Here is a 26,039-nt window from a genome sequence, read left to right as displayed (position 1 = left end):
GGTGGCTCAGTCGGTTAAGCGTCTGCCTTCGGCTCAGGTCATGATCCCAGGGTCCTGGGATCGAGTCCCGCATCGGGCTCCCTGCTCTGTGGGGAGCCTGCTTCTCCCTCTCCTCCCCACTTGTGCTCTCTCTCTCACTATCTCTGTCTCTCTCTTTCTCAAATAAATAAAATCTAAAAAAAAAAAAAAATTCAAAGCTTTATTTATGGACATTGAAATTTGAATTTCATGTAGTTTTCAGGTCATGAAATATTCTTCTTTTGAATTTTTTTTCAACCATTTGGGGAAGTTAAAAGTCATTCTTGGGGCGCCTGGGTGGCTCAGTCGTTAAGCATCTGCCTTCGGCTCAGGTCATGATCCCAGGGTCCTGGGATCGAGCCCCGCATCGGGCTCCCTGCTCGGCGGGAAGCCTGCTTCTCCCTCTTCCACTCCCCCTGCTTGTGTTCCCTCTCTCTCTGTGTCTCTCTCTGTCGAATAAATAAATAAATAAAATCTTAAAAAAAAAAAAAAGCCATTCTTCACTCTCCGGTAGGACAGAGAGCAGGTAGGAGGCGGCGTTTGGTCCGCAGGCAGCGGTCTGCTCTGCTTGCTCTCCAGGGCATGGGCCTAGGAGGGGAATTCCCGGGTTGAAGGGTGACAGGTGTCTTTAACTCTACTGGGCATTGCCAGACGCTCTTCAAAGTGGACTCTGACCAGACGACAGACTTCCGGTTTCCCCAGTGCTCTATCCCATCAAAGCTCTCCGCTTAACCGCCCAGCTCCAGCTGTGGTTTCATTTGTTTGTTTGTTAAGATTTCATTTTATTTATTTAGCAGAGAGAGAGAGAGATAGCGAGAGCAGGAACACAAGCAGGGGGAGTGGGAGAGGGAAAAGCAGGCTTCCCGCCGAGCAGGGAGCCTGATGCGGGGCTCGATCCCAGGACCCTGGGATCATGACCTGAGCGGAAGGCAGACGCTTAACGACTGAGCCACCCAGGCGCCCCTGTGGTTTCATTTGTAATCACATTATGAAACATGAAGGTACCATGCAGTGTGTTCCTGAGCACTAAACCGTGCTTTATGAAAGACAGAAAATATATACAAATACCAGCATGTTTTAAGTTACCCATTATCCTTCCATTCAGAGAGAACCAAAGTTAAAACTCGGCACCTGTCATTGCAGATTTTTTCCTATTTATACACACACCATTAATTTACCTGTTAGAGGCTAACGCTATATATTACTGTTTTGGAATCTGTTTGTCTCACATCCTGAATTTGTATCAGTTATTTCTGTTGCACGTGATGTCCTGGGCATCGTGGGGCCCTCACCTTTGTGTGTGGCCGTCTCCCGGAGCTTTCTGGCCTCTAAGGAAAAACTTCCCTGGCTCGCTCCCCTCCACCCTGAGTGCTTCTTCTAGGAGTTGAGAAGAGGGTTGAAATGTGAACGAAAAATACCAGTTCCCTCTGGCAGGTGCCACTTGGGATCCATTCTCCTTTTACTGTCAGGACACTCTGCTTGGCACAACGCCATTGCCCAGCGTCCCCTGCAGCCAGTGGCAGCCTGAGAAGATTCTGCCAGGGTCCCCATCGTTCCGCTGCCACCTGTCATCACACTCACAAAGTTTTATTACGTAGAGAAATCTTTCTTTGAACCCAGGTCTCTTCAAAGGTGGAAAAGGGAGCCGATGAAGGCAGGCCCCGTGTCCCTCACACCCAGCCTTGGCTCCCCACCTGGCTCCCCACCTGGCCCCGGCAGGGTCTGGGCACCTGGTTTGGCAGCCCAGGTACAGGTAGGGTCCCAGGTGGGATATATTCTCCCCACTTCCTTCTTTGGCTGGGGGAGCGGGAATGGGATGAGTTGCAGGGTTGAAAGGAACTAAGGGCCAGCACTGGCTTCCCTGCCAGAAGGCCCAGGCCTGGGATCAGGACAGGCTGTCCTACCTGCTTTCGCTTTCTATTCCGTGTATTTCTTTTTTTGTCTGTGCCTGTTACCATAAGCAGCTTTGGATGCCTTTTGGAAGAATGAGAGGGTAAAACTAAACGGAGGCTGCAGGCTTCCCACGGAGAATGCCACCACCACCTTCCACCAGACTCCTGCGGCTCTGTGGCTTCAGAAGCTGGGGATGGGCCCGCGTGTTCCTGCTTCCACAGCCTGGGAGGGGCGCACGGGGGCTCACCTGCAACCCCAGGGAGCCCTGGGGAGGACGGACTCCTGGCACCTGCGGGCGGCTGCAGCTGTGGGCTGGCTGGAAGCTGGGCCTGTGCTAGATCCTTCGACTTGGGGCAGGAATAGGCCCAGGCCTGCCTGATCCGAAGCCCACCGCACGGCTCGGGCAACACGTCTGCTGCTGCGCCCCCCACCCCCCACCCCAAGTCTGGTAGGTGGTGACACAGAGCTGAGTCCAGGAGTGTGTGACCCATGCTATTTGCCACCTGAACCAACAAACACAGAAACTGCCTCTGATCCAGTAGCACTCACTTTTATTTCTAAGTAAGTATCCAGTGACATTACTGTTTTCCAGTCATTTCTGCATTCTTTACAGAGTCCAGTGAGATGAAGCAGGGGCTCTCGCATGGCAGCCACAGGGGCCCCGTCCCTGACCCACCCCATGTGAAGCCCCATCCCGAAGAGCAGCAAATCGTTTCTCAGGAACCAGGACCTAACCAACACCTCACAACTTACATGGGGGAAGACAAAGAATAAGCCTGACCTTCCCAAAGGTCCTTAAAACAAATAAAAAAGCAGTACTTAAAAAAATAACCCTTCATTTTTACAAAGAAAATCACTCGGAAGAATACAAAGAACAGATCAAGCTTGGCAGGGGCCGCATCGGAGACCTTGTCCCTGCCTTGGGGGAGCCACGGACCTCGGAGACCTTGTCCCTGCCTTGGGGGAGCCACGGACCTTGGGAGCCCGGCGGCGAGGAGGAGCCGTAGAGCAGGCCTGGGGCTTCCAGAAGGGACTCTTCCGCAGGGCCCACAGGCTCATGGGGACACAGGCCCACATAGGTGACAGGTGCGCTTGCTCACGCACGGACCAGGCCAGCTCCCCGGTGAGAGAGGGCAGCGAGGGCCAAGAAATGGGGTGGCCCCGGGGACACTGTCAAGCCGGCCTTTTGTCACGTGGCCAACGGCAGCGGAAGCTCCTGACTGTCCAGCTCCGCTTGCGTGAGAGCGCGGGCACCGGGGTGGAGTCCGCTCACTGGGGCTGGGGCCGTGTTCGTTTAAGACAGTCCTGGCTGGGGCTTCGGAGAGCGCGGCGCTGGGAGAGCAGCGGGGCAGGGCGCGGGCTGCTCGGGAGGGTTTCCCACGCCAGCGGCGGGGGGGCGGGGGCCCCTTCTCTCCGTCGCTCTGCGTTTGAAGCCCGAATAATGGCAGACCGCTGCTGCCGATTCCTCCTTGCTCTTGAAGCAGGGCCCAGCTCTGAGGCCTGTACCTGTGACATCCATGACTTGGGAAGCCGGCCACCACCCCGCGCCACCCTCACTCGCTCCACCCAAGCGGAAGCGGCAGTGGCCAGCCCGCCGAGGACTCTGCCAAATGGCCCCTGTGCGCAGGCGGAACTGAGACCTCACGGGGCCAAGGGTGCCGACGGCCCCTCTGACGTAGGTTTCAGGGACAGGAGGCTCCCCACTCGCCCATCTTTCCACACTTCACCGCGCACCAAAGACTCTGCAGGCAAACCAGGGCCTCCCTAGGCTGACGGGGGTACTCCGGGGCGGCCACCATTCTGGGCCAGGCCCTGCCCCTTGGCCTGACGTCAGCCAGGGCCTGGCCAGCACTTCCACTGTGAAGCGAGGCAGCGGGACTGGGTGCGGGAGGTTTCTTTGTTCTGCCATCGGGCTGAGTGTCTGAGCACCCGACCATGGAACTGAGCCACCTTCCTTCTGCCTGGCCCCGGCTCAGCCCAGCCTAAAACCTGATCTCTGGGGACCTAGGACAAGCCAGCTCCTTTCCCTGTCACGCCCCACACCGCAAGCCTCGGGGTATGGTGGTTCCCAGGGGTCCTACAACGACAGGGCCGCACGGGGAGCCTTGGGTGTGCGGCTTGTCGCCACATGGCTCCCCAAGACCAGCATGTCTTCTGAGTTCACTGGCTACCCGTCCAGCTTCCCCACAGGCACTCCCAGACTTCAGAGCCTTCAGCTCGCTCTGAAGTATGACCTTGTCTGTTGCTACAGCTCTCCCATGGCCTAGACCTAGAAGGAAAGAAATCTGTGGGAAATCGTAGTTATGCTGAGTATCTTTTTATCTAGTAGGCATTTACTGCCCCAAATAGAATTATTAGGTATGTTAAGGTGGACAGCAGCAAATTTCTGATTCTCAGGCAGATACTTGAAAAAAATCCACCAGGAAAATATATCCCCATGGGCTCTGCCCGTGGCAAAGGTAAAGAGACAGACCTGAGGAACACGGGTTGCCCCGTCCCCATGGGAATGCGCTCCAGCCCACCAAAGCCTCCCTTCAGCAGGGGGGCAGAAGAGGCTCACGGGAGACCCAAGCTGGTGCTGGGACCTGCCAGGAAAGGTGCCCCCTGCCCACTAAGCCAGGCCTTGGGGACCTTCCACCTGGGGGACTCTTCTCTACTACAGGGTCATTTCCAGGTCTCAGCTAAAAGTAGGAGGCCAGGTGGGCCCTGGTGACAAGGGGGCAGTCTGAATTGAGAAGATCCTGTTTTCACTGCTTTATCTGTGAATTCATAGCCCCCGCCCCACCAAATTTTCTGGTAAACTATTGAGTTTGCCATGCAAGTTACACTTCTGAGCTCAGACCCCGAACTTCAAAGGAGAAGGTAATGACTTATGGATTGGGGAACGCTCTAGTCTTGGATCCCTGCCCTCCCCTCACCAGGTGTGGACAAAGGTCCCCTCCCTCTTTGACCTCTTCTCTTACTTTTCCACTAACATTAAGTAGGAAATGATGGAGACCAGAATTATGCACGGTATTACTCCTCCAGTGAAGGTATTAGGTGGAGTAAAATACTCCCATTTGGCTTAAATTATGGGGTTAAAGTGGGAGGTTACAAAAAGACAAGTGACCATATTTTAACCCTATCAAGTACAGATTTACTTCTCATGCATAAAAAGGAAACCACGTGCTTCCTGCCTGACCGGCCTCATACTTCGGGCAAAGGGGTCTGGCCTGGTGGGCTCTGAAGTCGGTCCTTCCTGACAGACAGAGCCACGCTGTCTGAGGCCCGTGCTGGCCCACTGCGTCCCTCCAGAGAACCACGGACATGCACATGACGAATTAAACCACCCCAGGCAGCGACCCTGAGCCACCTAGGGGAGTTGCCACTGGCCCTGTGGCTTGCAGGGACGAGGTTTGTTAAGGGCAGGGGAGGAGCGGAGGTGAAAGTCAGTAACTGCACTCCGCCTGGACATGACCAGTAGCCAGGGCCGGGCCCACAGGGACGGGGCGGGGCGTGTGAGACCGAACGAGCACGTACAGACGCTCTGCGAGCGAGTCCTGGGCGGGGGTGGCCGGGGAGGAGCACAGGGCCCTGCTGCTCTGGCCCTGGCCCTAGGGCTCTGGCGAGCTGGGACCCAAGCCGGGAGAGACCTGGGGCAGGGAAAGAGGAAATGCTGATTAGCAGTGAAGGTGGCATCAGGCGAACAGTGGGCATTAGGAAATGGGGCCTCTGGACCCGTGAGGTCCAATGAGCGGGGGAGGTGACCGCTAGGCTCTAGTGCTTTGTCAAAGTGCATGAATCACAACGGAATTCAGACAGCAGACGCAGGCCTGCACAAGCCCTGTAACTCCTAGCTTCTCCCTCCAGAGGGCGCGCTCACCCCACAGAATAGGCTCGCTCCCCGCCAAACCCAAGGATGCGGCTTCCAATGGGGCTCCCAGGACGGGCCGTGCGCCCCTGCTCTGAACCAGCGTGAACATCCACACTACTCCCAGAGGAGGGCAGTGGCCGCCTGTCGCTCAGGGGGACGGCCTGCAAGGTCCCAGGCGGAGGTAAAGAAAACGGTCACTCGGTCTTTCCTTCTCAAGCAACATCACAAAGGGGAGCGTGAGGTTTCCCAGATGCCCGAGCCCGCCCCTTGGGTCAGAACTGCTGCTGCTGAGACCAGAGGCACCTTGACGACCAAAGGGAAATGGCTCCTCGTGCTGCTAGAACCAGGCGCTCCCGTGACGAGGGCCGTGGCTGGGAATGGCAGAAGCTGCAAGCTCCCCCGGCTCCCCGGCAGCCCCTGTCCCGGCAGGCTCCACAGCGGGGCACAGCCTCTCCTCTCGGGCCCCTCAGTCCGGCAGAGGACTCTGCACCCTGGCCGCAGAAGCAGAAGGAAGATGTACCTGGACAGCTGTTCCCTCCGACCTGCGGGCTGAGAAGGGGTCCGGCTCCGTGCGGCCTGGAGACACGGCCTACTTCAGAAGCAGACAGCCGGCTCCAGGGGCCGGGGGCGGCCTCCGCTCCCCCCTGCTTCCACCTCCCCCGAGGAGGCTGCCACGGGCGAGCGTCTGTCGTGGGAGCGGCGAGGAGGCCGGACGGGGCGCCCTGCTCCGTCACAGCAGCTCCTGCTCGTCGTCTTCGGAGCCGGAGGGGCCCTGGCGCACCTCCTCATACCACTTGTTGGTGAGGGTTTTCATCTGGATGCGCCCATGGTGGAGGTCCTGGAGCAGGAAACACAACCAGGGCCTTGTCAGTGGGTCTGGGCCAGGGCAGGGGTAGGGTCGGGGCCGAGGGACGGGGGAGCTGCCGTGGACCTCGCGGGGGTGTGGGGGAGACGGGACGAGGGGCACGTGGCCACAGGCAATTTCCAAGTGCTAACCAACCAACTCAAGCTGGGATTTTTCTCCATGGGGGTGAAGATAACAGAGGCGTCACTCAGAGACAGGAGCGGGAGGCCGGCTGGCGTGATGTTAACAAACAGGGCTCTGCTCCCGCCTCCGCCGCGTCTTGGCTGTGTGACCTCGGGGGGGTTACTGCACCCTCTCTGGGCCTCGGTCTCCCCAGCTGTCTGGTGAGAGAGAAGCTGCAGCTACGACACAGGTTGTTGGGAGGACGAAGCGAAGCAAGAGAAATTCCCATGCTGACAGCAACCATGACTGCCGGGGCGGGAACATGGGCTCGGAAACGAAGGGACGAGACTGTGTCATTCACTGTCGCCCAGAGGCCAGCAGTCCCCAGAGGGATGGAACAAGAGCCCTGAGCCGTGGGCCACTGCCTGAGGCCCCGGCATGTTTGAAATTTTCAGCTCAGATTCAGGAGCTGATCAGTGTCCTGCGTCTATCACCCAGGAAAACCAAACTGTGTTAACAAGCCTATCATTAAACCGCCACTAAAAACGGCAGTGAAGGAAAAACAGCAGATGCCGAGTTCCACAGCGTATCCAGCTGCCAGCCCGGGAAGAAGGCCGAGCTGCTGGGGGTGGGTGGCCTGGCTGGCCCCCCCTGCGCACCCCGTCAGCCCCTGCAGATCCTGGGGGAGGGAGGCCGGGGACCCCTAGCCATGCAGCGCACGCTGGTGTCCCACCTCCTGAGTTAGCCGCCGCGTGAAGAAGGGGTTCAGGTACTTGGCGTCCAGCCACACGAAGCCTTTGAGGTCCTGCCGCCTGATGTAGTGAGCTTCATACTCCTCCTCCGTGAGCTCCGACAAGTGCTCTGACTCGATGGTGTTGCCCTGTGTGGGGAGGGAAGGTCGTCTCATCTCAGGGTCGTTGGCTGGCCTCTTCCAGGGTGCACCCCTCCTCGCCTACCCAGCAGCCACCTGTGTCCCCAGCCCTAACTGTGCTTTCGAATCAGTGCAGGGCATCTGTGGGCAGCAAAGCGCCTCCTGGGAGCCCGCAGGGAGGTGGGAAGGTTTATAAAAACATGATGGATACCCAGGAATAAATCAGAATTATGAATAAATCAGAATTTATTTGTGGGCCGGGGTTTGGTTTGTAAGCTTTCCAGGTGATTCTAATGGGCAGGCAGGACTGGGAACTGCCAGTCTAGGTGATTTCATTCGCAGCAAACTGAACAAGGGAGGCTCCTTTTGTCATTTTTGCTGGCAGTTGCACTAGCTGGGGTTCTGTTCTGGGCTGGCTCTGGCCGGCCTGTCAGTGTGTGTGTGTGTGTGGCGGGGCAATCCTGGGGGGAACTGGAGAGGAATGAGGGCAACTACCCCGTGGCAGGGCAGGTCTGCAGGGGGAGGAGGTCTCCCGGGTTCACCGGGTCAACGCCAGCACATCTCCAGGCCCCAGGCCCAGAGCAGCCCCACCCCCTGCAGGGACGACCCGAGGCCACCAGGGTGTGAATGTAGCATCTGCCACGCGACTGGAGGAGCGGCTCTGAAGCCACAGCTAAGTGGCCTCCACTGGGGGCCTGGGGGTGGAGCAGGTGCAGGGTGTGGGAGGGGGCGGGGAGAATCACCTGGAGGGCTTATGAACCCACAAAATGCTGGCCGCCCCCAGGCCCACCTGCAGAGCTCTGATTCAGCAGGTCTGGGATGGGGCCCACTAATTTGCATTTCTAACAAGTTCCCAGGGACCTCCACCTTGAGGGTGTTGATGGAGAGCGTGGTGGTGAAGAGCACAGACTATGGAGTCCGTGACCCCTCTGTGCCTCAGCACTCTTGTCTGCAAAATGGGGATGAGCAGAGAGCACCTGCTTCCTGCGGGTTATCAGGGCGACCTGAGACGGTGCGAGGAGAGCACAACCACAGGGCCTGTGCCGCAGAAAACATTCCCTAAATAGCAGCCGCTCTTCCGCTGGGTAAACATCCTGGTTCTGCGGGAGCCAGGCTTCAGCAAGCGTGGCTGCGGGGCCCGCAGGGCAGCGGCACCTGGCAACCTGCTCAAAATGCAAATTCCCTCCGGCCGCAGCCCAGCCCTGGGAGACCGGGAGCCCTCCACTGATTCTGCCACCCTCTGAAAGGTCTGAGAACCTGTACTGGGGCTGTTGTTAAGAACAGGCCAGAAAGTTGGGGGATGGGGGTGGCCGGAGACGGGCCTCTGAGAGAAGGTCCCGCTGAGCCAACCCCACCCGTGATCACCCGCCTGTGACCACCCGAGGGCTTCCTCCCAGCAGGGCCTTGGCTGAGACACAGGCCAGGGCCGCACAGAGGCCTGAGACCAAGATCCGGCCAGACCTGAGCTCCCCCGTGGGAAAGTGGGCTGTGTCCCCGTCACTGTCTCCCAGTTGAGGATTTCTCTGCTTTCCTTGACTGAATATTAAGTTACTAATGGCCTCAAATAAGGGAACTAGAAAAAGAGGTATTTCTAGAACTGGGGGTGGGAGGGCGGGGGCGGTGCAGGAAGGTGGGCTGAGAGGCCAAGGCCAGCCTCTGCTCCTGTCAGGGAGCCTGGCTCGGCACAGGCGGCCTAAGGGTCAACACAGGGCAAGGAGGCCCCCACCGCCGCTGACGCCCGGGACAGACCGCCCACTGGCAGGGGCAGCCACAGGGGCAGGAGGGTGGCTGGGAGGAGGCAGGGATCTGGGAGCCTCCGGCTCTCTGCAGCTGGGCCCTGGACACCTCGCTGGTCTGTCCTTGGGGGAAGGCACCGCAAGCACCTTCCCCTCCTCAGGCCCCCAGCGGGAGGCTTTCAGTAAACGTGGGGGAGGGGGATGACGTGACTTTAAAAGCTTCCACAGGGTGGTGCCGGGACAGCCTGATGTGGGTCCACGCTCCCACTCCACGGCGTCCGGGGACAGACACCCACAAAGGGCCGCAGAACTCCAGTCCAACCTCCTTCGGAGTGTGTGGAGGCGCCGAGATCCTCAAATCGTGTCTCATTTCCCCACTTCCCAGCTGCGGTGGAGACCAAGCCCCTGCCCCCGCCCCGGGCCCCCGGGCCCCCGGGCCACCAACCATCTTCTCGGTCTTGCTGAGGATGACGTCCTTCTTGTTCCTGCGGCGCGCCTTGGCGTCCTCGATGTCCACGAGGCGGATGAGGGGCATGGTGCTGCCGCCCAGCAGCAGGATGGTGAAGAGCACGATGATGATGGTGGTGGTGCCGATGAGCTGCCGCTTCTCCATGGGCTCCAGGTCCAGGTGCAGGCTCAGGGCATAGGGGATGGCCCCCCGCAGGCCTGCGGGCAGGGAAGGGGGTGAGAGGAGCCGCGCCACTGACCGGGAGCCCTGGGGATCTGGGCTCAGCCCTGGCTCGCGCCAGTCGAACGTTCTACCACACCCTACTGTGGAGGGCGAGCTCCTCCCGTGAGGCTCTGGGCTGTGAGGAAAGCAGGCTCTGACCGCACCCATCTCCACCTCACGGGGTGGCCACGTAGGTCGAATGAGGTGACCCGTCCCGGCCACGAAGCACCAGGGGCGCGTTCGTGCGTGTCTGAGGGCTCGTCCAGCCCGACGCCCACGTTTCAGGAGCCCGACAGCCGGGGCAGGCCGAGCCGGCACCCCCCCCACCCCCCGGCCCTTCCCGGCGGGGCTGCTCAGGCAGGGCCTGCCGTTCTCCAGCGCACGCAGATGAGGGCGCGAGACTGAGGGAGACCGAGGGAAGGACGCGCCTCCCGGGGCCACACAGCCTGCCAGGCAACAGCGAAGAAGGCGGTTTATGCAACGGCCCCTCGCTTCTGAAGACGCGGCTCTTAAGCAGCTCCTGGCCGCGCTGACAGGCTCGGGGCGCTCTGCTGCGGGCCGGGGGCTGCTGGGAGCTGCGTCATGGCCTCTTCCTCACTTCCGGTTGTGCTGCCCTGCGTGGGCCGGCTGGGCTGAGGGGCCGCGCTGAGCTGGGAAGCAGCACGTCCTGGGGAACGTCCTGGCCTGCCTGGTGCCCACAGAGGGCACCAGGTGGGGAGACCCCAGGCAAGGGCTCCGGTGCCCGAAGAAGGGGAGAACGGGGCAGGGCACACAGTGGGGGGTCTGACGAGACACGGAGGCCGCAGCGTCACGGAAGGAGGGGCTCTGGCCGCAGCAGCAGTGCACACCCAAGACGGGGACACACAAAGGGGACGGAATTGAGAGAGACACGGAGAGTGGAAGCTACAGGCCACAGGCGTGAGCGGGAGGTGGGGTGGCCGGGGGAGGGACGGGCACGGACGACGGCGGGGCGTCTAGGAGGCCGTGCTGCGCGGCGGTCTGGGCGCGCGGCCTGGAGTCTGGCTCCTGGGTCACCCCCAGGCCTCTCGGGCCGAAGTGACGGATTCAACTCCACCTCTCCACTGTCACGCGGGACTAGAAACAGGGCCTGCCGGGTCGGTGGCCGGAGGACAAAACGCTCAGCACAGGACAGCGGTGCACCCAGCCAGCGCTGACTCGGCCACACCTCTGCTGTGACACACGTTCTTGTCTCCCGTGGGGGGTGACGCCGCAAAGAAGAGGCTGGGCAGGAAGGTAAATTCAGTCCTAGACAATGAGATCTCCACAGCGTCGAAGGAGGATTTAGACACGAGTCGAGATCTAAGAGCAAACAGCTTTGGGAGCGTGGGAACTTGATGGACGTTGGCGCCACAGGGATGGGTGAGCTTGTGAGAACACAAGAGCAGAAGCAGGTCTGGGGCTGAGTCCTGAGGACGCCAGTGTTTGAGGGGTTGGTAAAGGAGGAGGGGAACCTGAGAAGACCCCAAAGGGAAGGAGGGCAACCAGGAGCATGGCCTGGAGGCCCAGGGAAGAGGGTCTCCAGGCAGAAAGCAGGTCGGTGGGAAGGAGGAGCTCAAAGCCGTGGAGGTGGACCGGACGAGGGCTGCCCCATGCAGGTCTTGGCTGCAAAAGGTTGCTAGGTGACCTGGGTAAGGCCAAGTTCAGGCCCATGAACAGGAGGTGAGGAAGCAGAGAAAACAGGGGAGAACAGCTCACTTAAGGAGGTCTGGCTGCAATGGGAGACGGGAAGCAGCTGGAGGGGGTGTGCGGAAGGGATTTTGGTTGAAGTTGCTGGTTTTTTGCTGGGAAAGAGAAGAATCTTCAAGAGTTTCAATGATGATGTCTCAGTAGAGACAGAGGTTGAAGATCCAGGAAAGAGGGTGAAAATCTGTGGTGAGAGGGCTTGGGATGGCCTGGGACATCAATAGCTGGGACCAACAGCTCTTCACTGTTTAAAACAGCACCCCCATTCCCCACAGAGGTCTCTTATCATGCCCGCCTCTCCCAAACTGCTCACACAACCACGTAAAGGATCTGATACATCCCTTAGACTTTGAGATTTTTAAGACCTTGGGTCAACTACTCTACAAAAAATTTTTTTTTCTCGTTGGCAAGAAAGATTGAGAAAAAGTTTCTCTCACTAAACATACATACATACCTCACACACACATACATATGTATATATTTTAACCAGGTCTTTTGAAAGAGGAGAGAAATCTGCGAGAAATGTACAGATATGCTGTTGGATAGAAAACAGCTTATAAAGCATGTTGCTGTACCCCGACCCACACGGAATAATTATAATATTTAAATAAGAAAGTACAAAGAACTGGATGTATTGCTCAAAAATAAATTTAAAGATGCCTAAGGATCCAGTTCGTTAGGAGCCAAAGATGAAATCATTCCCATCCTTTAAAGAGTACAGGAATTTGCACAGAAACTGAAAATGTTCCAATCAGCTCTCAGAACTCTGACTGAATGAAAAAAAAATATCCAAACCTGGCCTGTAGCACGAAAGAGTTTAAACTTGAACCTTTTTTTCTTTTGAGCCCCTCACTACTTGCAGGCGGGTGAGGGCTGCCCCCTGCGCGTCCTGCCCCGGACTGCCCGTCCGTCGAGAGGAGTGCGAACAGGACAGTAAACCTTGGCTCCACCTCCTGTCATCACAGGAACCCAAGCAAGTCCTTTGCCCTTGAATCTGAGCTTCCTCATGTGTTGAAGAGACATGCACTACCCATTTGTCTTGCAGTACAGAGCCTGTGAGGGGCACTGTCTGTGAGGGACTCGCCCGGGGCCGGTAAATGGGGGGCCAGTATGATTTTTGCCTTATGAGGGGCGCCCGGTTTCAAAGGGCTCCAGCAGAGACCACATGTGCTCTCTACACCGTGTGTGCCCCTATAAGAGCTACTTTCTTTCCAGTGTTAGTTCAACATTGGACTTACCGCTAAACCACATGATGAACATCATCTTCGGTGTGATTTTATGATCACGGAAGAAATTCAGGAGGTAGGAAAGAGGGAAAATGTTCACTGCTCTGCCAAACAGTACAAGCACCTGTGAATAGCAACAAGTTTTAGTCTTAGACAGAAACCTCTGGTCTTTTTCAAGCTGAAGCTTGTTGAAGCGAACACAGACCTTGTGACATGCCCATAGTAAGTGCAGCCCTCCCCCTGGCCATGAAAGACATGAATGACAGGGCTAGGCAGAGGCCCAGCTGGGGCGAGTTGCTGGAGATGCTAGTTTCTGCGAGTCTGGGAGAGGATCGCACTTTGTACGTTATGTTTCTGTAGCCAGGAAGAGAGGACTAACAAGGTATCAAAGCCAGCTTTAAGCTGTGACAGCAGAACAAAACCAAATGCCAAGAGGCCATGCCGAAGTATCCAGGGATTAATTTAAGGGCAATCGCACTCTTCCAAAGGTGCTCCACCGTGGAACGGGCCTGCGCTAATCATTCTAATGGGCTAGCTCTGGAGAGACAGACAAGGTGTTCCTGCCTCTCCCGTGGCCCCCCACCCCTCCCAGGAAAGGAGGGATGGCTGAGAAGGGCCTACACACAATGCTGCTCCCCAAGCAAAAGGAATGTGTAGGTAGGTTCTGGAAGGAGGTCACATGCACCCTGCCTGGCCGATTGCTTGCCAAGGCTTTTGGTTCCTAACCATCCCCAAATTTGGTCTTAACAAAATGTAGCTTTAGGTAAGGTTTAAATCTTATCTAATTGGATACCTAGAACAACTTATTAATTTACTCTTTTTTCATCTTGGTTCTCACCACAACTAACTTAATAATATGTACACAACGTACACATGTACATTCGGCAGGCTCTAAGTTTATTCTTTTAGGAAGCACAAATTGAATGTGCTTTGGACTGTTTGCCTTGGATGGTCAAGTTAACAATGGCTCCCAATCATCTAACATTTAAATATCGGACAATGTGCCAAGCATTTTATATGCATTATATCTTGTTAAATTTAGATCCCTGCAATGCTCTTATTACTGGTATTGCTATCTCCATTTTAGGGAAAGTAAATGGAGACAGAGAGAGGTTAGGGGACTGGTCCAAGCTGACCCAGGCAGGAAGTGGGGAGCCATGCCCCAAACCCGATTCAGCCCCCAAAGCCTGTGCCCTTGACCACTGAGCGAGTCTGAGGTAACCCATCTGAATAGCAGGGGCCGTCGCCGGGAAAGGCAGGGCCGGCCTGCCTGTGTGCTCGGGGGAGACCAAGCTCCCACTCCAGAGCATCTTCTCATTTTCCTTTTGCTCCTAGCCCACGGCGGAGGGAGCCACCTCCTTGTTTCACCCACTGAAATCCAATCTTTGATTCCCGCACTTGTGTTTCAGGTTTGGCCAAATGTGGCCCCTTTGACCCAGTGAGCACACTAAAGACTATTATCCTTTCTGTAAACAACTTTTGCTTTTCTCTTTGTCCTGAAACCTGAGTTTGGAGGACAGATTAACAGTAGCAAAAGCAACGAGCTCCTGCCGACTGAGAGGTGGAAGCACCCATACTACAAGGAGAAACATCATTTCCCTTAGGGCTCTTTAGCTCCTCTGTGCCTCAGTTTCCCCACATGCCAAACAGGTGGGCCCCACTGGTTTGCACATGGTAGGTGACAGTGCTAAAAAAAAGGTCTGCCTCTCAATAGCTGGCTTCTGTTAAGTGGCACTGGTAATAAAAGTTAATTGAAGATGAATTATGATAATTGAGCAACAGTAAGGCGTGCTTCTCATGTGTCTTAAATTAACGGTGGATTTTAAAAGGACAACAAAGATCAAATTAGGGATTGCAGTATGAATCAGCAGGCGGGCTTATGGGAGACAAGCTCACACTGAGGGATGAGAGACCTGGGAGCACCAGGCTAAATGCCCACATGTTAGAAGCCATTCATGTCACTTCCATCTGATGCCTGAGGAAACTGCCCCTTTGTTTTAAACACTAAACATTTATTCCCCCCCACTCCCTTCCCCCACAAGATTTGGTTCTACTGTGAAAGATCAAATTCTTTTCCTGTTTTTAATTAATTAATTAATATTTTAACTAGTCTCCTCTTGCTGCCCCGAGTCCAATGGTGAGTTTCCCAAACCTTCTGAATGATAAGAATCACCTGGGATGACTGTTCTGGGTGAACCTCTGGGGAGGTAAGGGTCTGGTAATCTTTAACAACCGTCCAGGGTCACACTCAAAAATGGACACATTTGAAGAAAACCACAGTGAGAAGTAAGTATGTGCATTATAAATTACTCAGAAAAAGTAGAAAATGAAAAGAAATCATCCCCAATTCTACAACCACTGTGAACATTGTGCTATATTTTTTACATTTTTTTTTTTTTACGCATGATGTTTTTACATGGTTATGATCAATTATGCATTCAATTCTGAAAGCTGCTTTTACCATCTAACATAGAAACACAGAAACTTGTACTTTTTGGAGAAGACCATAACCTTTAAGGCCATTTAAAATTTAAAAAGAAGCAAAAAATTATTTTCCAAGGATATTCATTCACTTACCCTTTAGTGTGTTTGTGATTCTTTAACAAAAGAAACTTGAAACAGAAGAGTGTCTATGTAGCTGTTGACCTTGAGCAGTTAACAGTTACATAAATGAATCCAGAACATGTGGTTATTGATCTACAAATAAGTAATTAAATAAAAAACAAGGAAAATACTTACTATGCACCAGATGACAAAGGAAATTTCAAACTTGTGAGGGAAACTAAAAATGGACAGGCCAAGAAATGCAAACACACATGTTTCTGAAACAAACCAAAGAATGGATTATTCAGCCCCAACTATTTTCTTCTGACAGGGTACTCGATCATTAAAGCAAGCAAACATTTCACAGTGAGTCAGAATCCACTATAACACTTCGCTTATTTTCTGAAAAATCCTGCATCCGATGCCTTGGTGGGAACTGTGCTTCGATTCGCTCGTTCTCTTCTATCACACGAGCCACACGTGCTTGCTTATTCAGAATCTCCTCAGTTAACGATCCAGCTGTCAAATACCCATGCAAATAAATACTCTCCCACCGGGGAAGATGATAAATATATGAATCTGCCCATTTGTTGCACAGTTATTAGCAAGGATCCCAACTGCAGCAAAGTGGCAAAAATTCAGAGCAAATGACTGCAGGTACCACATAACTAGTGTGAAAAGGGCCCTCGGTTCACTTCCTTGCCAGGGCGGCCAAAGCTAAATGAGTGACTTCCCGCATGTGATGCTGCCACAGGTTTGGAAGATGGGCTTGTACCCGCAGGATCTGCAGGAAGAGGGGCATTGCCAACCCTTGGCTTCACTCCACAAGTCAGAAAGAGTCCGACTCCTACTCTCTGGGCAAGCAGGTACTTGTGTATCCAACAAAAAGCACCATATGAATTTCTAGCACTAGGCTCCCTGTTAACACTGTGACGTCCCTCAGAACAGGCTAATAATCAGGGAGACAAGGACTGTATTTTAAAATAGTTGAACATCATAAAACAGAGAGGCTGTTTTAAAACACTTCAGCCATGTTCTTCTCTGAACATGTATCTTTTTAAAACAAGTCTGCAAGCTGGACAGTACACACACCCTTCTCCTCCTTGAATTTTTTTATCTAATAAACATTTTTGTGATCTTTCCAAATCAGCTCATTTAGAACATACTCAGACTATGTTATGCTTTTCCCTGGTGGCATAAATTCCATCATATTGGTATGTCATGGCTAATTTAACAAATCCCGTGTCAATGGACACTGAGGCTGTTTCTATTGCTGATATTACCAGTTACAGCAAATATCCAGGCTCCATTCCCGAGGGTAGCTCTGCTGGGTCAAAGAGCACACGGCTTTGAAACCCAGCCTGACACTGCAATGACTCGCCACAAAAGATGGCATCGGGGCCCGTGCCTGTCAACGGGGCCTGCTTCTCATATGCTTGTGCTGGAAGTGGGTATTAGCAAAACTGAGACATGCCAGTCTGATGGGTACAAAATAGCTGGGTGTTTTGCTTTATATCCCTTTAAGTGTGACAGTCGGGCTCAGAGACCTTCGCTAGGACTTTGTGAGTGGGGAGCTGTGGAAAAAAGACCCCCTGGACCAGGAAGACACAGACCTGGAATCCAAACTCACTTCTTAGCCACGAGGCTGTGGGCAAGTCATCTGACCTCTGGGCACCTGAGCCCCCTTGGCTGCGGAAGGAAGCCTCTGCACGGCCTACCCCGGTCGCCTAGCGCATGACAGGGCAGAACCAGTGCTGGAAAATGAGACGAACCCCGCTGCAGCACCAGGGAGATGCTGCTGAGGACAGCTAGGGCACGGCCACCAGGAGGCCAGCGGAAGGGGACCGTGGGAGAGCACATCCTTCGCTGCCAGGTATAAACCAGGGAGGAGGCGGGGGGTACAGCAGCGTGTGGGGGAGCAAGAGCTCACACTGAAACTGCTTAACAGAGTCTCCGCAGTGGACCCCATTCAGCAATTACAGGGCTGGCACAAGGCCCCCGAGTCACGCCCTTCGAGCCGCTCTCGTGGGAAAGGGGCCTGTGGACAAGTTGGGAAAAAGCTGTAACGCTGTCCCCTTCTCAGCAACTCACAGTGTGCGTCAGCTCACAGCGCTCTTGCAGCCCCCAAACTGAAAGTGTGTATCCCCCAGGATTTTCCAGACTCTTGTTGGACTGTGGAGTCTTATCTCACCTAACCCTCACCGATGCTGGTGCCAGGGGACACATTTTTGGAAATGTCACCTTACAACGTTGAAAACGTATCAGTCTCCAATGTTCACGTTTAGTAGTTCTCATTATTTTGGGGCTTAAAATTACAGGAGTCCAATGTTCCAGAAAGTTATCAGGAGTTAGGTTTATGTTACTGAATTTGAAAGCCAGAGTAATAAACAAAAGATAAGGGAGAGAAGTATCTGGCTCTAAGGAATTCTGCTGCCTCTCCTGCCAGGGAAAACAGGAACGACGGGCCGTGGGCAGGCCTGCGCGGGACCACACAGAGGCAGAACTCACCGCACAGGAAGGCCACGGTCCGAAGGGTCTGCTGCATGAGGATCTGGGTGACCGGGGACAGGTTATGGTGCGTGTAGTGGGACATCACGATGCCTGAGAACAGGATGGCCATGATGCCTAGAGAAGGACAAAGAGGCAAAGCACACAGACATGAACAGAGCAGAAAAGCACCTGCTATGTGATACACAAATAATATCGCACATTTTCTACAAGTCACTGGGCCCTACAGTGGTACATGTTTTCAGAAAAAGGAAAAGAAAAGGGGAAGAAAGTACTACCCGAGGTCTCCCAGAGGCCGCAGAGAAATGCTATGGGCCCCGTCTCTGGCAGCTTCCTTACCGGCTGGGTGACCTTGGGCCAAGCTTCATTCCCTCTCCAAGCCTCAGCTTTCTCATCTGGGCAGTGGGACTAACAACACCCTCTCTGGACCTGTCAGGAGGGTAATGGGGATAAGCCATGTACACTGTCCACCACAGGCCCCGGGCTGAGCAGATGTGAGCTGTCACTGTCACCCACGATGGAAGGGGTGCAGGTGAACCACTCTTGGGGCAGAAAGGGAGTGTAAGAATCTGGATGTGGAGAATGGGTGGAAGGGGGCCTCATTTTCAGGTAAGGAAGATGAGATTTTTACAAACTCATTAAATAAACTGCTAAAATGTATCGATTACGAGGGAAAATTCGTAAGCAAAATTGTAGCTCACTCCTGCCACTTCGTAGAGAGAGGGATGCCTAGCTGACTCTCCATTTGGAAAGGGTGAAAATCACCCAACTGCATCAGAACCATTTCAAGGGCTCAGCTTGAGGTCTCAATGATACCCCCCACCCCACCAAGGGCAGGCCCACCCCCTTGTGTGAATAGCAAATTAATGTGTTCTTTCATTCTTCCCTGCCAAGGAGGCTGGCCAGGAACATTCCAGCAATGCTTCCCAAGGGCACACCTGACAAGATGGGACAGGGAAAGGAGAGGGCAGGCTTTCCGTGATCCCTGAGGGCACTGGGAAGGCTATAGCTCATGAGACGTGAACCGTTGCTCTGCTAGATAAGAACGCACACACCGGGACCTCTGGCTGTTTCCCAGTATGCTCCTGCAGGCACTGGTGGGGGGGTCCCCCCCCCCGGACTGCTGACCCTTCCTGACACTGCCACAGAATACAGGGAAGGCAAAGCAATGTGAGACAGAAGGGAAGAGACCAGAACCTGAGACTGGAACCCCATCGAACGGCGGTGGGGCAGCTCACACCGGCTCAGCCCAGGCCCGTGATGGGCACTGCGCGTGGCTTAGCCTCACGACCCCGACGGTTCCATGAGGGGGTGCTGTTAGTCCCGGTGTCCAGATGAGCAAGCTGAGGCTCAAAAGCGGCACGGACACACTTCAGTTTTTATGGACTTGATCCTTAGCATCACCGTCCGGGGCGAAAAGTTCCTAGCTTTTGCACTTCCAAAGGGTTTTCTTTCACTCGTTCGCTTTGAGAAGGGTTATCAAGTCACTGGCAAAGCGGAGACCTTGGAGTTCTTACCTTGATGTAAAAGTCAACCCCAGAGGTGCCTGAGCCACGTTTAGGCCGTGACACGAGTGGCCTTCCATCAACAGTGTTGTCCCACCCACAGGAGTCCCAACACGAAATAACCTCTCTGGAAAGCTCTGGGAAGTCAGAGGTGACAGCGAAAGTTGCCTCGGGACTGAACACCAGCACCCATTGCCGGAGCACCAGGGAGCTTTCCCGCCCACCCTCCCGCGCATCCTGCCTCAGCGCTCTGCAGCAGGGGGCAGGCTCAGCGCAGGAGGGGTCTGGCTGGCTGGGTCACTCTGGTGCACTAGGCCAGGGCTGGAAACCCAGAAGCTTCAGGAGCCGGACAATAAAGAAAAAAGAAGGATGACCAACATGTGGGTAAAGAAAGCATAAGCCCATCTAGAACGTTCTGCCCGCAGCCCTGTGGATGGGAGGCCTAAGTGCTGTCAGTCTTCCTTCCGGCTTTTGGAGAGATGCCAGAAATGTTTCTTATGGGAAATCTCCCAGCTTTTAACGACGGCAAATAACTCAAATGTTAATAAATTTTCTGTACAGATAAACAACCCCCTCTGGAAGCTGAGTTTGGACCCTATGAAAATGGGCCCTCTGGCTGGTGAACAGCCAGCCACCACCTTTACCCCAGGCTAGTCTGAGGTCAGGGCATCTCTTGAGTTCTGGGGGCTAAAGCAAAGGGTCAGCAGCATCAGCAGTGGATGCGAAAGCCCGAGGGACAGCTCAAGTGTCTGCCCTATGAGCCCTCCCTCAGCAAAGGTAGCTTCTCCAAGCTTCTCCACCACCCAGACCACCCTCATCCACTGTAGCTGCCACCACACGGGCTGTAAAAACACCAATGGGTAAGTGGTGCAAACAGGCTCACTTGTAGAGCTAAAAGGCATGGGTATTTTATTTTATTTATTTTTTATTTATTTGACAGGGAGAGAGGGAACACAAGCAGGGGGAGCAGAAGAGGGAGAAGCAGGCTTCCTGGAGAGCAGGGAGCCCGATGCGGAGCTCGATCCCAGGACCCTGGGATCATGACCTGAGCCGAAGGCAGACGCCCAACGACCGAGCCACCCAGACGCCCCTTTTATTTTATTTTAAAGACTATTTATTTATCAGAGACAGAGAGAGACAGAGCACGAGTGGGGGGCAGAGGCAGACACTTAACCAACTGAGCCACCCAGGCGCCCCAAAGCATGTGTATTTTTAAAAATGCCCTATAAGGAAGAATTCCTGACACATGTATTTCTTTTAGAAGGCAAAATCATTTGAGGAAGTAGATAATAGCACAGCAAAATGGACATCGTCAAGGAAGGAAAGAAGGAAAGAAGGGAGGAAGGGAGGAAATCCATTTCTAGTTTCAGTTAAATCCACTATTTTAAATGTCACGAACAATGATGATGAATAGAGACTCAAGTCCAAAGGCAGAAGGTGAAGGGTGTCTATCGTGGTATAACTTCCACTGTATTGCACCTTACTGTGGGTAAAATATGATGAACTTCCCGAAGGCTGGATCAAACCACAGTTTTGTTAATTACCTTAAAATAAAACTGTTTTGCTATAAAACATCCAGACTCAGAGATATAGAGCCAGAGACTCTCCATTCACACTGTCTTGCCCCCAGGTAACTACTATTAACAGTTCCCCATGTAGGCCGCCAGTTCTTTGCCCATGCTATAACAAAGCTCATCTGCCTTTAAAAAGCACAAAATAGGAGGATCACATTATGGATGCAGCATGGATTACCAGCAGAGGGATTTTTAAAAGGCCTCAAACACTTACCCTGCCTTTGCACATAAAACAGAAACCCAGTTCCTTCCCGGGCCTACAGAACCCTGCTGGCCGGGGCCCCTGCCCCTCTGTCCCAGCCACGCTGGTCTTCTTGCTCTTCCTGGAGTGTGCCAAGCTCCCTCACGGCGATCTGGACGCTGAACACTGCTCAGCACTGCTGCCCAGGTCCTCCCTTGGCTGGCTTCTTCTCACCACACAGGTCTTGGCTTAGGCACCACCTGTTGGGGGAGACCTTCTTGACCCCCTACTGCATGATGCGTCTGTCCCCATGCCACTGTCACATTGCTCTGATTTCTCTCCTTCCTGTCACTTCTTCACTACCCGAAATTACCGTGTGTTCGCTTACTTGCTTGCCATCTTTCTTCGGCAGGTGGGAACCTCATCTGGTCTTGTTTACTAAGGACAGCCCCAGTACCAAGGACAGTTCTTGGCATTTAATAAGTATCTGCTGAATGGATGAGTAAGTGGCTTTCCAGCTTTTTTTTTTTTTTTTTAATTTGGCAATATATCTCAGAGTTCTTTCCATGGCAGCACAAATAGGTCAAATTCATTTATTCGGTGGCTGCACAGAATTCCATACTGAGAACCAACCCCAATGTACTTCGTCTTTCCTAGCGCTAGTGGCTTGCAGGTTTTCTCCCACAGGCAGGGCTGCAAAGGAACCCCCGGCTGCGCCCCTGAGCTCGGGAGAGCTGCACGGCACGTTCTACCTTCGGCCCACATCTCCCCCACCTGACACAGAGGTTACGCCCCATCCTCTGTGACTCACCATGACAGTGTGTCACTCTGCCCCAACCGCCCTCCCTCAGCCCACTGTTGGCTGAATTGGCAAAGGTGGGGTCTAGTCAACCCTGAATCTTCAGAGCCAGAGGGCAAAGTGGCCCTTGAAACTGGCCTCAGTGAATAGACCGGTGAACGTTGATAGAATTAGAACAAAGATTCTGAGAATAGCTAATACTTACTAACTCATAATTAGGGGGACTATTTAATTTGCTGTTGAAACCAGGATGTCTTTGAGTGAAAGGGGGTGTCGTTAATACACGTTGAGGGTGTTAGGGCCAGCAGGACATGTCACCCCAGCATGCCTCTGTCAGGATTCTTACTCGCATTGTTCCCTTTAACCCCTGACCACCGGCCCTGGGGTGGCCCTTTTATAACGTCTATTTCGTGAGGAGGAAGTGGATGCCCAGAGTGGTTATTAAGTCGACTGTGTGAGGTCACACAGCTAATGAGGGGCGGGGCAGGGATTCAAACCCTGGTCTGTCTGGCGTCCTTAACCGTTGTGTCCTAAACACGTGATTCGGATGTGTTCTTGGTAACTGCTCACTCAGTCCTTTGTGACAGGAAAAGTACAGCAGGAAAAGGAAGGGGGGATAGCAAACATCACCTTTCCCGCTGTACTCTCACAGCAGGACTCGAAGGTCCTCACAACACCCCAGGACTATCCTACCCTTGTCTGAAAACCCTGTGTGACAAATATCCCAAAGACAAACATGGGCAGAGCCCAGCCAACTGCCCAGAGGTGGCCGAGCATGCTCTTGGCTCGCATGTGCTGTCTTTGGCCTCACTGCCCACTGGCATGTTTGGCAAAGGCCCTCAAAAAAGTGAAACCCTACAAACAGAAAACACTGCCACTCTGAAGACAAGAAAAACACTCCCTGGTTTTAATCACAAATTCCAAATGGATGCATGAAATACATCTTTGTCACCAGGTACTCAGTGTTCATCTCAAAGGGGTGGGAACAATTTAGAAAAACAGAGGTAAAAATAGCCAGGCTAGAGCCAAATGACTCACAGGTAATGTTTATGTAAGGAAGTGCCAAAATTCAGGAAAGATAAGAGAAGGAACTCGATGGCAGATACTGGGATGAAATTATCCAAGAGAACTGGCTTGGGAACAAATCAAATTAAGAACAAACAAAACCATAAGGTTTACAAAGAGTTCTCCAGTGAAAATGGCCAGAGTCCTCTCTGCTTCCTCCTTGGCAGGATCTGCTCACCGAGTACCCGCGTGTAATTCTAGAGAGCCATCTGTGGGGAAGGAGAATTCTGCTCAACAGAGTCATTAAAAACCACTGGGGACTTCCACTTTGCTATACAAACTGCTGTCCTGCCATAAACAACTAGAAAACCTGATCAAAGATATGAAACGAAACTGTCTTCTGACGCTGGGTACTGCAGGGTAGGGCTGTCAGAAGGGAAACATTCCCGACAGAAAGGAAACAAAGCGGCCATTCCTGCTCCAGGCCCCGGCCCAGCTTACTGCCCAGGCAGAGCTTCCGGGCTGAGGCTCAGGGAGGGGAACTCCAAACCCCAGCCCAGCAGAGTCAAGTCTAGCTGAGAAGAGGAGACAGATGAGCACCAAGGGACCCAAAGCAGCCAGAATGCCAGAGAAGGGGGGCTGCACAGAAAGAGAGCTCTGGAGAGCTACCACAGTGTCCCCCTGAATCTTGGATTGTGCTGATCTGTACACATGTGGGGTGCGATCCTATGTACACATGTGGGGTGAGATCCTAAGAGGCTAGGGAGATGATCACTCATAAGGAACAGGCCAAAAATTCCCAAAGCAGACACAGGGCTGGGAAGTTTGTGTTCCCACGGGCCAGAGTGGGGTGACCTTGTAATACAGGAGACAGGAGGTAGAGTCCTTGGAAGGGCACTGCATTACTTCCTAGGGCTACTCCGGACCTGCTGACAAAGTTTGAAAGTAAACCTCAAAAGGATTAAACTGATGCCAAGAAACTTGGATACACGACGGAAGAAAATCCAAAATTCTATGAAGAATACAATAAAATCTAGTACTCAACAAGATAATAAAGTTTACAATGACTGGCATTCAATGAAAAATTAATAGGCAAGCAAAGAGCAGGAAAATATGACTTATAAGCAAAAGAAAGGTGAACTGACAGAAAAAGACCTAGAACTGATGGAGATGATGGAATTAGCAAATAAGGACGTTAGAGCTGCTGTTATAAACATGCTCCAGATGCTCGAGAATGTAGAGACAATCATAAACATGGTAAAGAGAGAAATGGATGAAATAAAAATGACCTAAAGGGAACCCCTGTGGATGAATAATACACATTTGAAGTGGAAAATACACTGGATGGGACTAACAGGACAGTGGGCATGGCAGAAGAAAAGATCCGTGAACATAAAGACAGAGCAAGAGAAATGAGCCAAAGTAAAGCACAGACAGAAAAAAAAAGATTGAAAAAATTTAAAAAGGCAAAGTGTATTATGGGATGATAGAATGCTGTCGATCGTAATTTCAGTAATTGGAGTCCCAACAGAAGAAGAGATGGGAGAACGGAAAAAAGTGTTTAAAGAAATGGGTAAAAATTTCCCAAATTTGGTGAAAAGCTACAATCTCATAAATTATAAACCCAAGAAGCTCAATGAACCCCAAGTGGAATATAAAGAGAATTGTACCAAAGTATGTCAAAATCAAATTGCCACACACTATCAGAATGGCTAAACCTTTAAAAATTAAAATAAGTGTTGATGAGGACAGGAAGCAGCTAGAACTCTCTCATGCATTCTGGTGGGGATGGAAAATGGCCCAGTCGTTTTGGAAAACACTTGGCAGTTTCTAATAAATATATACTTACCATATGACCCAGCAACCTCACTCTTAGGTATTTACCCAAGATAAATGAAAATATGCACACATATTCATAGCTAAAATCTGGAAAAACCCGAATGTCCTTCAAATGAACGAATAAAACGTGGTGCAGTAAGAATGCATAAAGTACTGACACGTGCAAAAACATGGATGTCTCTCAACAACATTATGATAACTAAAAGAAAGGAGACACAAAAGTCTATATACTATGTGATTTCATTTGTAGGCAAAACTATCGGGATAGAATGCAGATCAATGGGGGTCACGGCCCAGGGCCAGGCCAGGGGACTGACTGCCCTTGGCAGTCTGACCCCATTCTTTGAGTGAAGGCCCTTTTAGGCCTTGTTCTGGGAAAGACACAACACTGGAAGTGATATTTTGATCTCTGCTACAGGGTGGTGGGTGAAGAAAAAATGTGACCATGACAACACTGAGCCCCTGAATCCAGCCAGGTCTAAATTCAGAGGTATCCCTAAAGGGCCAGTAAATCACCTTTGTTGCTTAAGCTCTTCTGAGTTGTGATTGTCTCTTGTGATTGGAAGTGACCCCACTGACATAACCTCTTTCAAAAGGCAGGACAACGTGCCATCAACCCCAGAAGTTAATGTTTCTGTCACTTACCCGAGAGTGAGATTCCTTCTGCAAGCCCGTAAGGAAGATAAGCAAAAATGATCATCATGCCAAACTCCAAGGAAGGCGTTTTCCTCAAGTCAATATGCTTTAGCACGTAAATAACAGTTGTCAAGGAAAAAGTTGAACCAAGGGACAGTTGATGGGAGATGCAGAAAAGTCACAAAACTGCTGCCTTCCAAATACATAGGGTAGGCAATGGATCCGGAAGGCTTTGGAACATCCCAGGGTAACACGTGAAGATCCGTTGTTGTTTTCTTTTTCTTTGCAGGGAGACTGCTGTTTTAAGTAAGGGAATCTGACAAAACACTAACAACTGTAAATTCCTGAGACAAATGGTGGGCGAAAAATTAAAATCAACCTAAGTCAACTCACTTAAAAACGCTGACTGGGAAGGCTGGTAATGTGCCGGGGCTGCGGGGGCAAAGCCGGGGCCACAGCCAGCCGGAGGACAGCCCATGCTGCCGGGTCCCTTCCAGGGCCGTGTCACTC

At 52.9% G+C, this 26,039-nt stretch overlaps 1 protein-coding gene across 4 annotated transcripts in view; it reads right to left on the bottom strand.

The window, feature by feature from the left end:
• Positions 1–2,440: 2,440 nt before the first annotated feature.
• SLC9A8 (solute carrier family 9 member A8) overlaps positions 2,441–26,039 on the bottom strand; it is a 68,500-nt gene continuing 44,901 nt past the window's right edge. For 3 of the 4 annotated variants that reach the window (XM_035025381.1, XM_035025383.1, XM_035025382.1), the window contains exons 10-16: positions 25,539–25,644; positions 17,991–18,107; positions 15,678–15,760; positions 12,951–13,062; positions 9,784–10,004; positions 7,465–7,611; positions 2,441–6,602 (exon numbers count right to left, since the gene is read on the bottom strand). In XM_035025381.1, the coding sequence (XP_034881272.1) occupies positions 6,495–6,602; positions 7,465–7,611; positions 9,784–10,004; positions 12,951–13,062; positions 15,678–15,760; positions 17,991–18,107; positions 25,539–25,644 (894 nt within the window). In that variant the 3' untranslated portion in view covers positions 2,441–6,494. The remainder of the gene's footprint in view (positions 6,603–7,464; positions 7,612–9,783; positions 10,005–12,950; positions 13,063–15,677; positions 15,761–17,990; positions 18,108–25,538; positions 25,645–26,039) is intronic. The other variant, XR_004682959.1, reaches the window with a different exon arrangement.

This window comes from Mirounga leonina, unplaced genomic scaffold (genome assembly GCF_011800145.1).
Source record: "Mirounga leonina isolate KUSES-001 unplaced genomic scaffold, KU_Mleo_1.0 Mir_195, whole genome shotgun sequence".
Classification (NCBI taxonomy): Eukaryota; Metazoa; Chordata; class Mammalia; order Carnivora; family Phocidae; genus Mirounga; species Mirounga leonina.
This window is presented reverse-complemented; position numbering and strand designations above follow the sequence as displayed.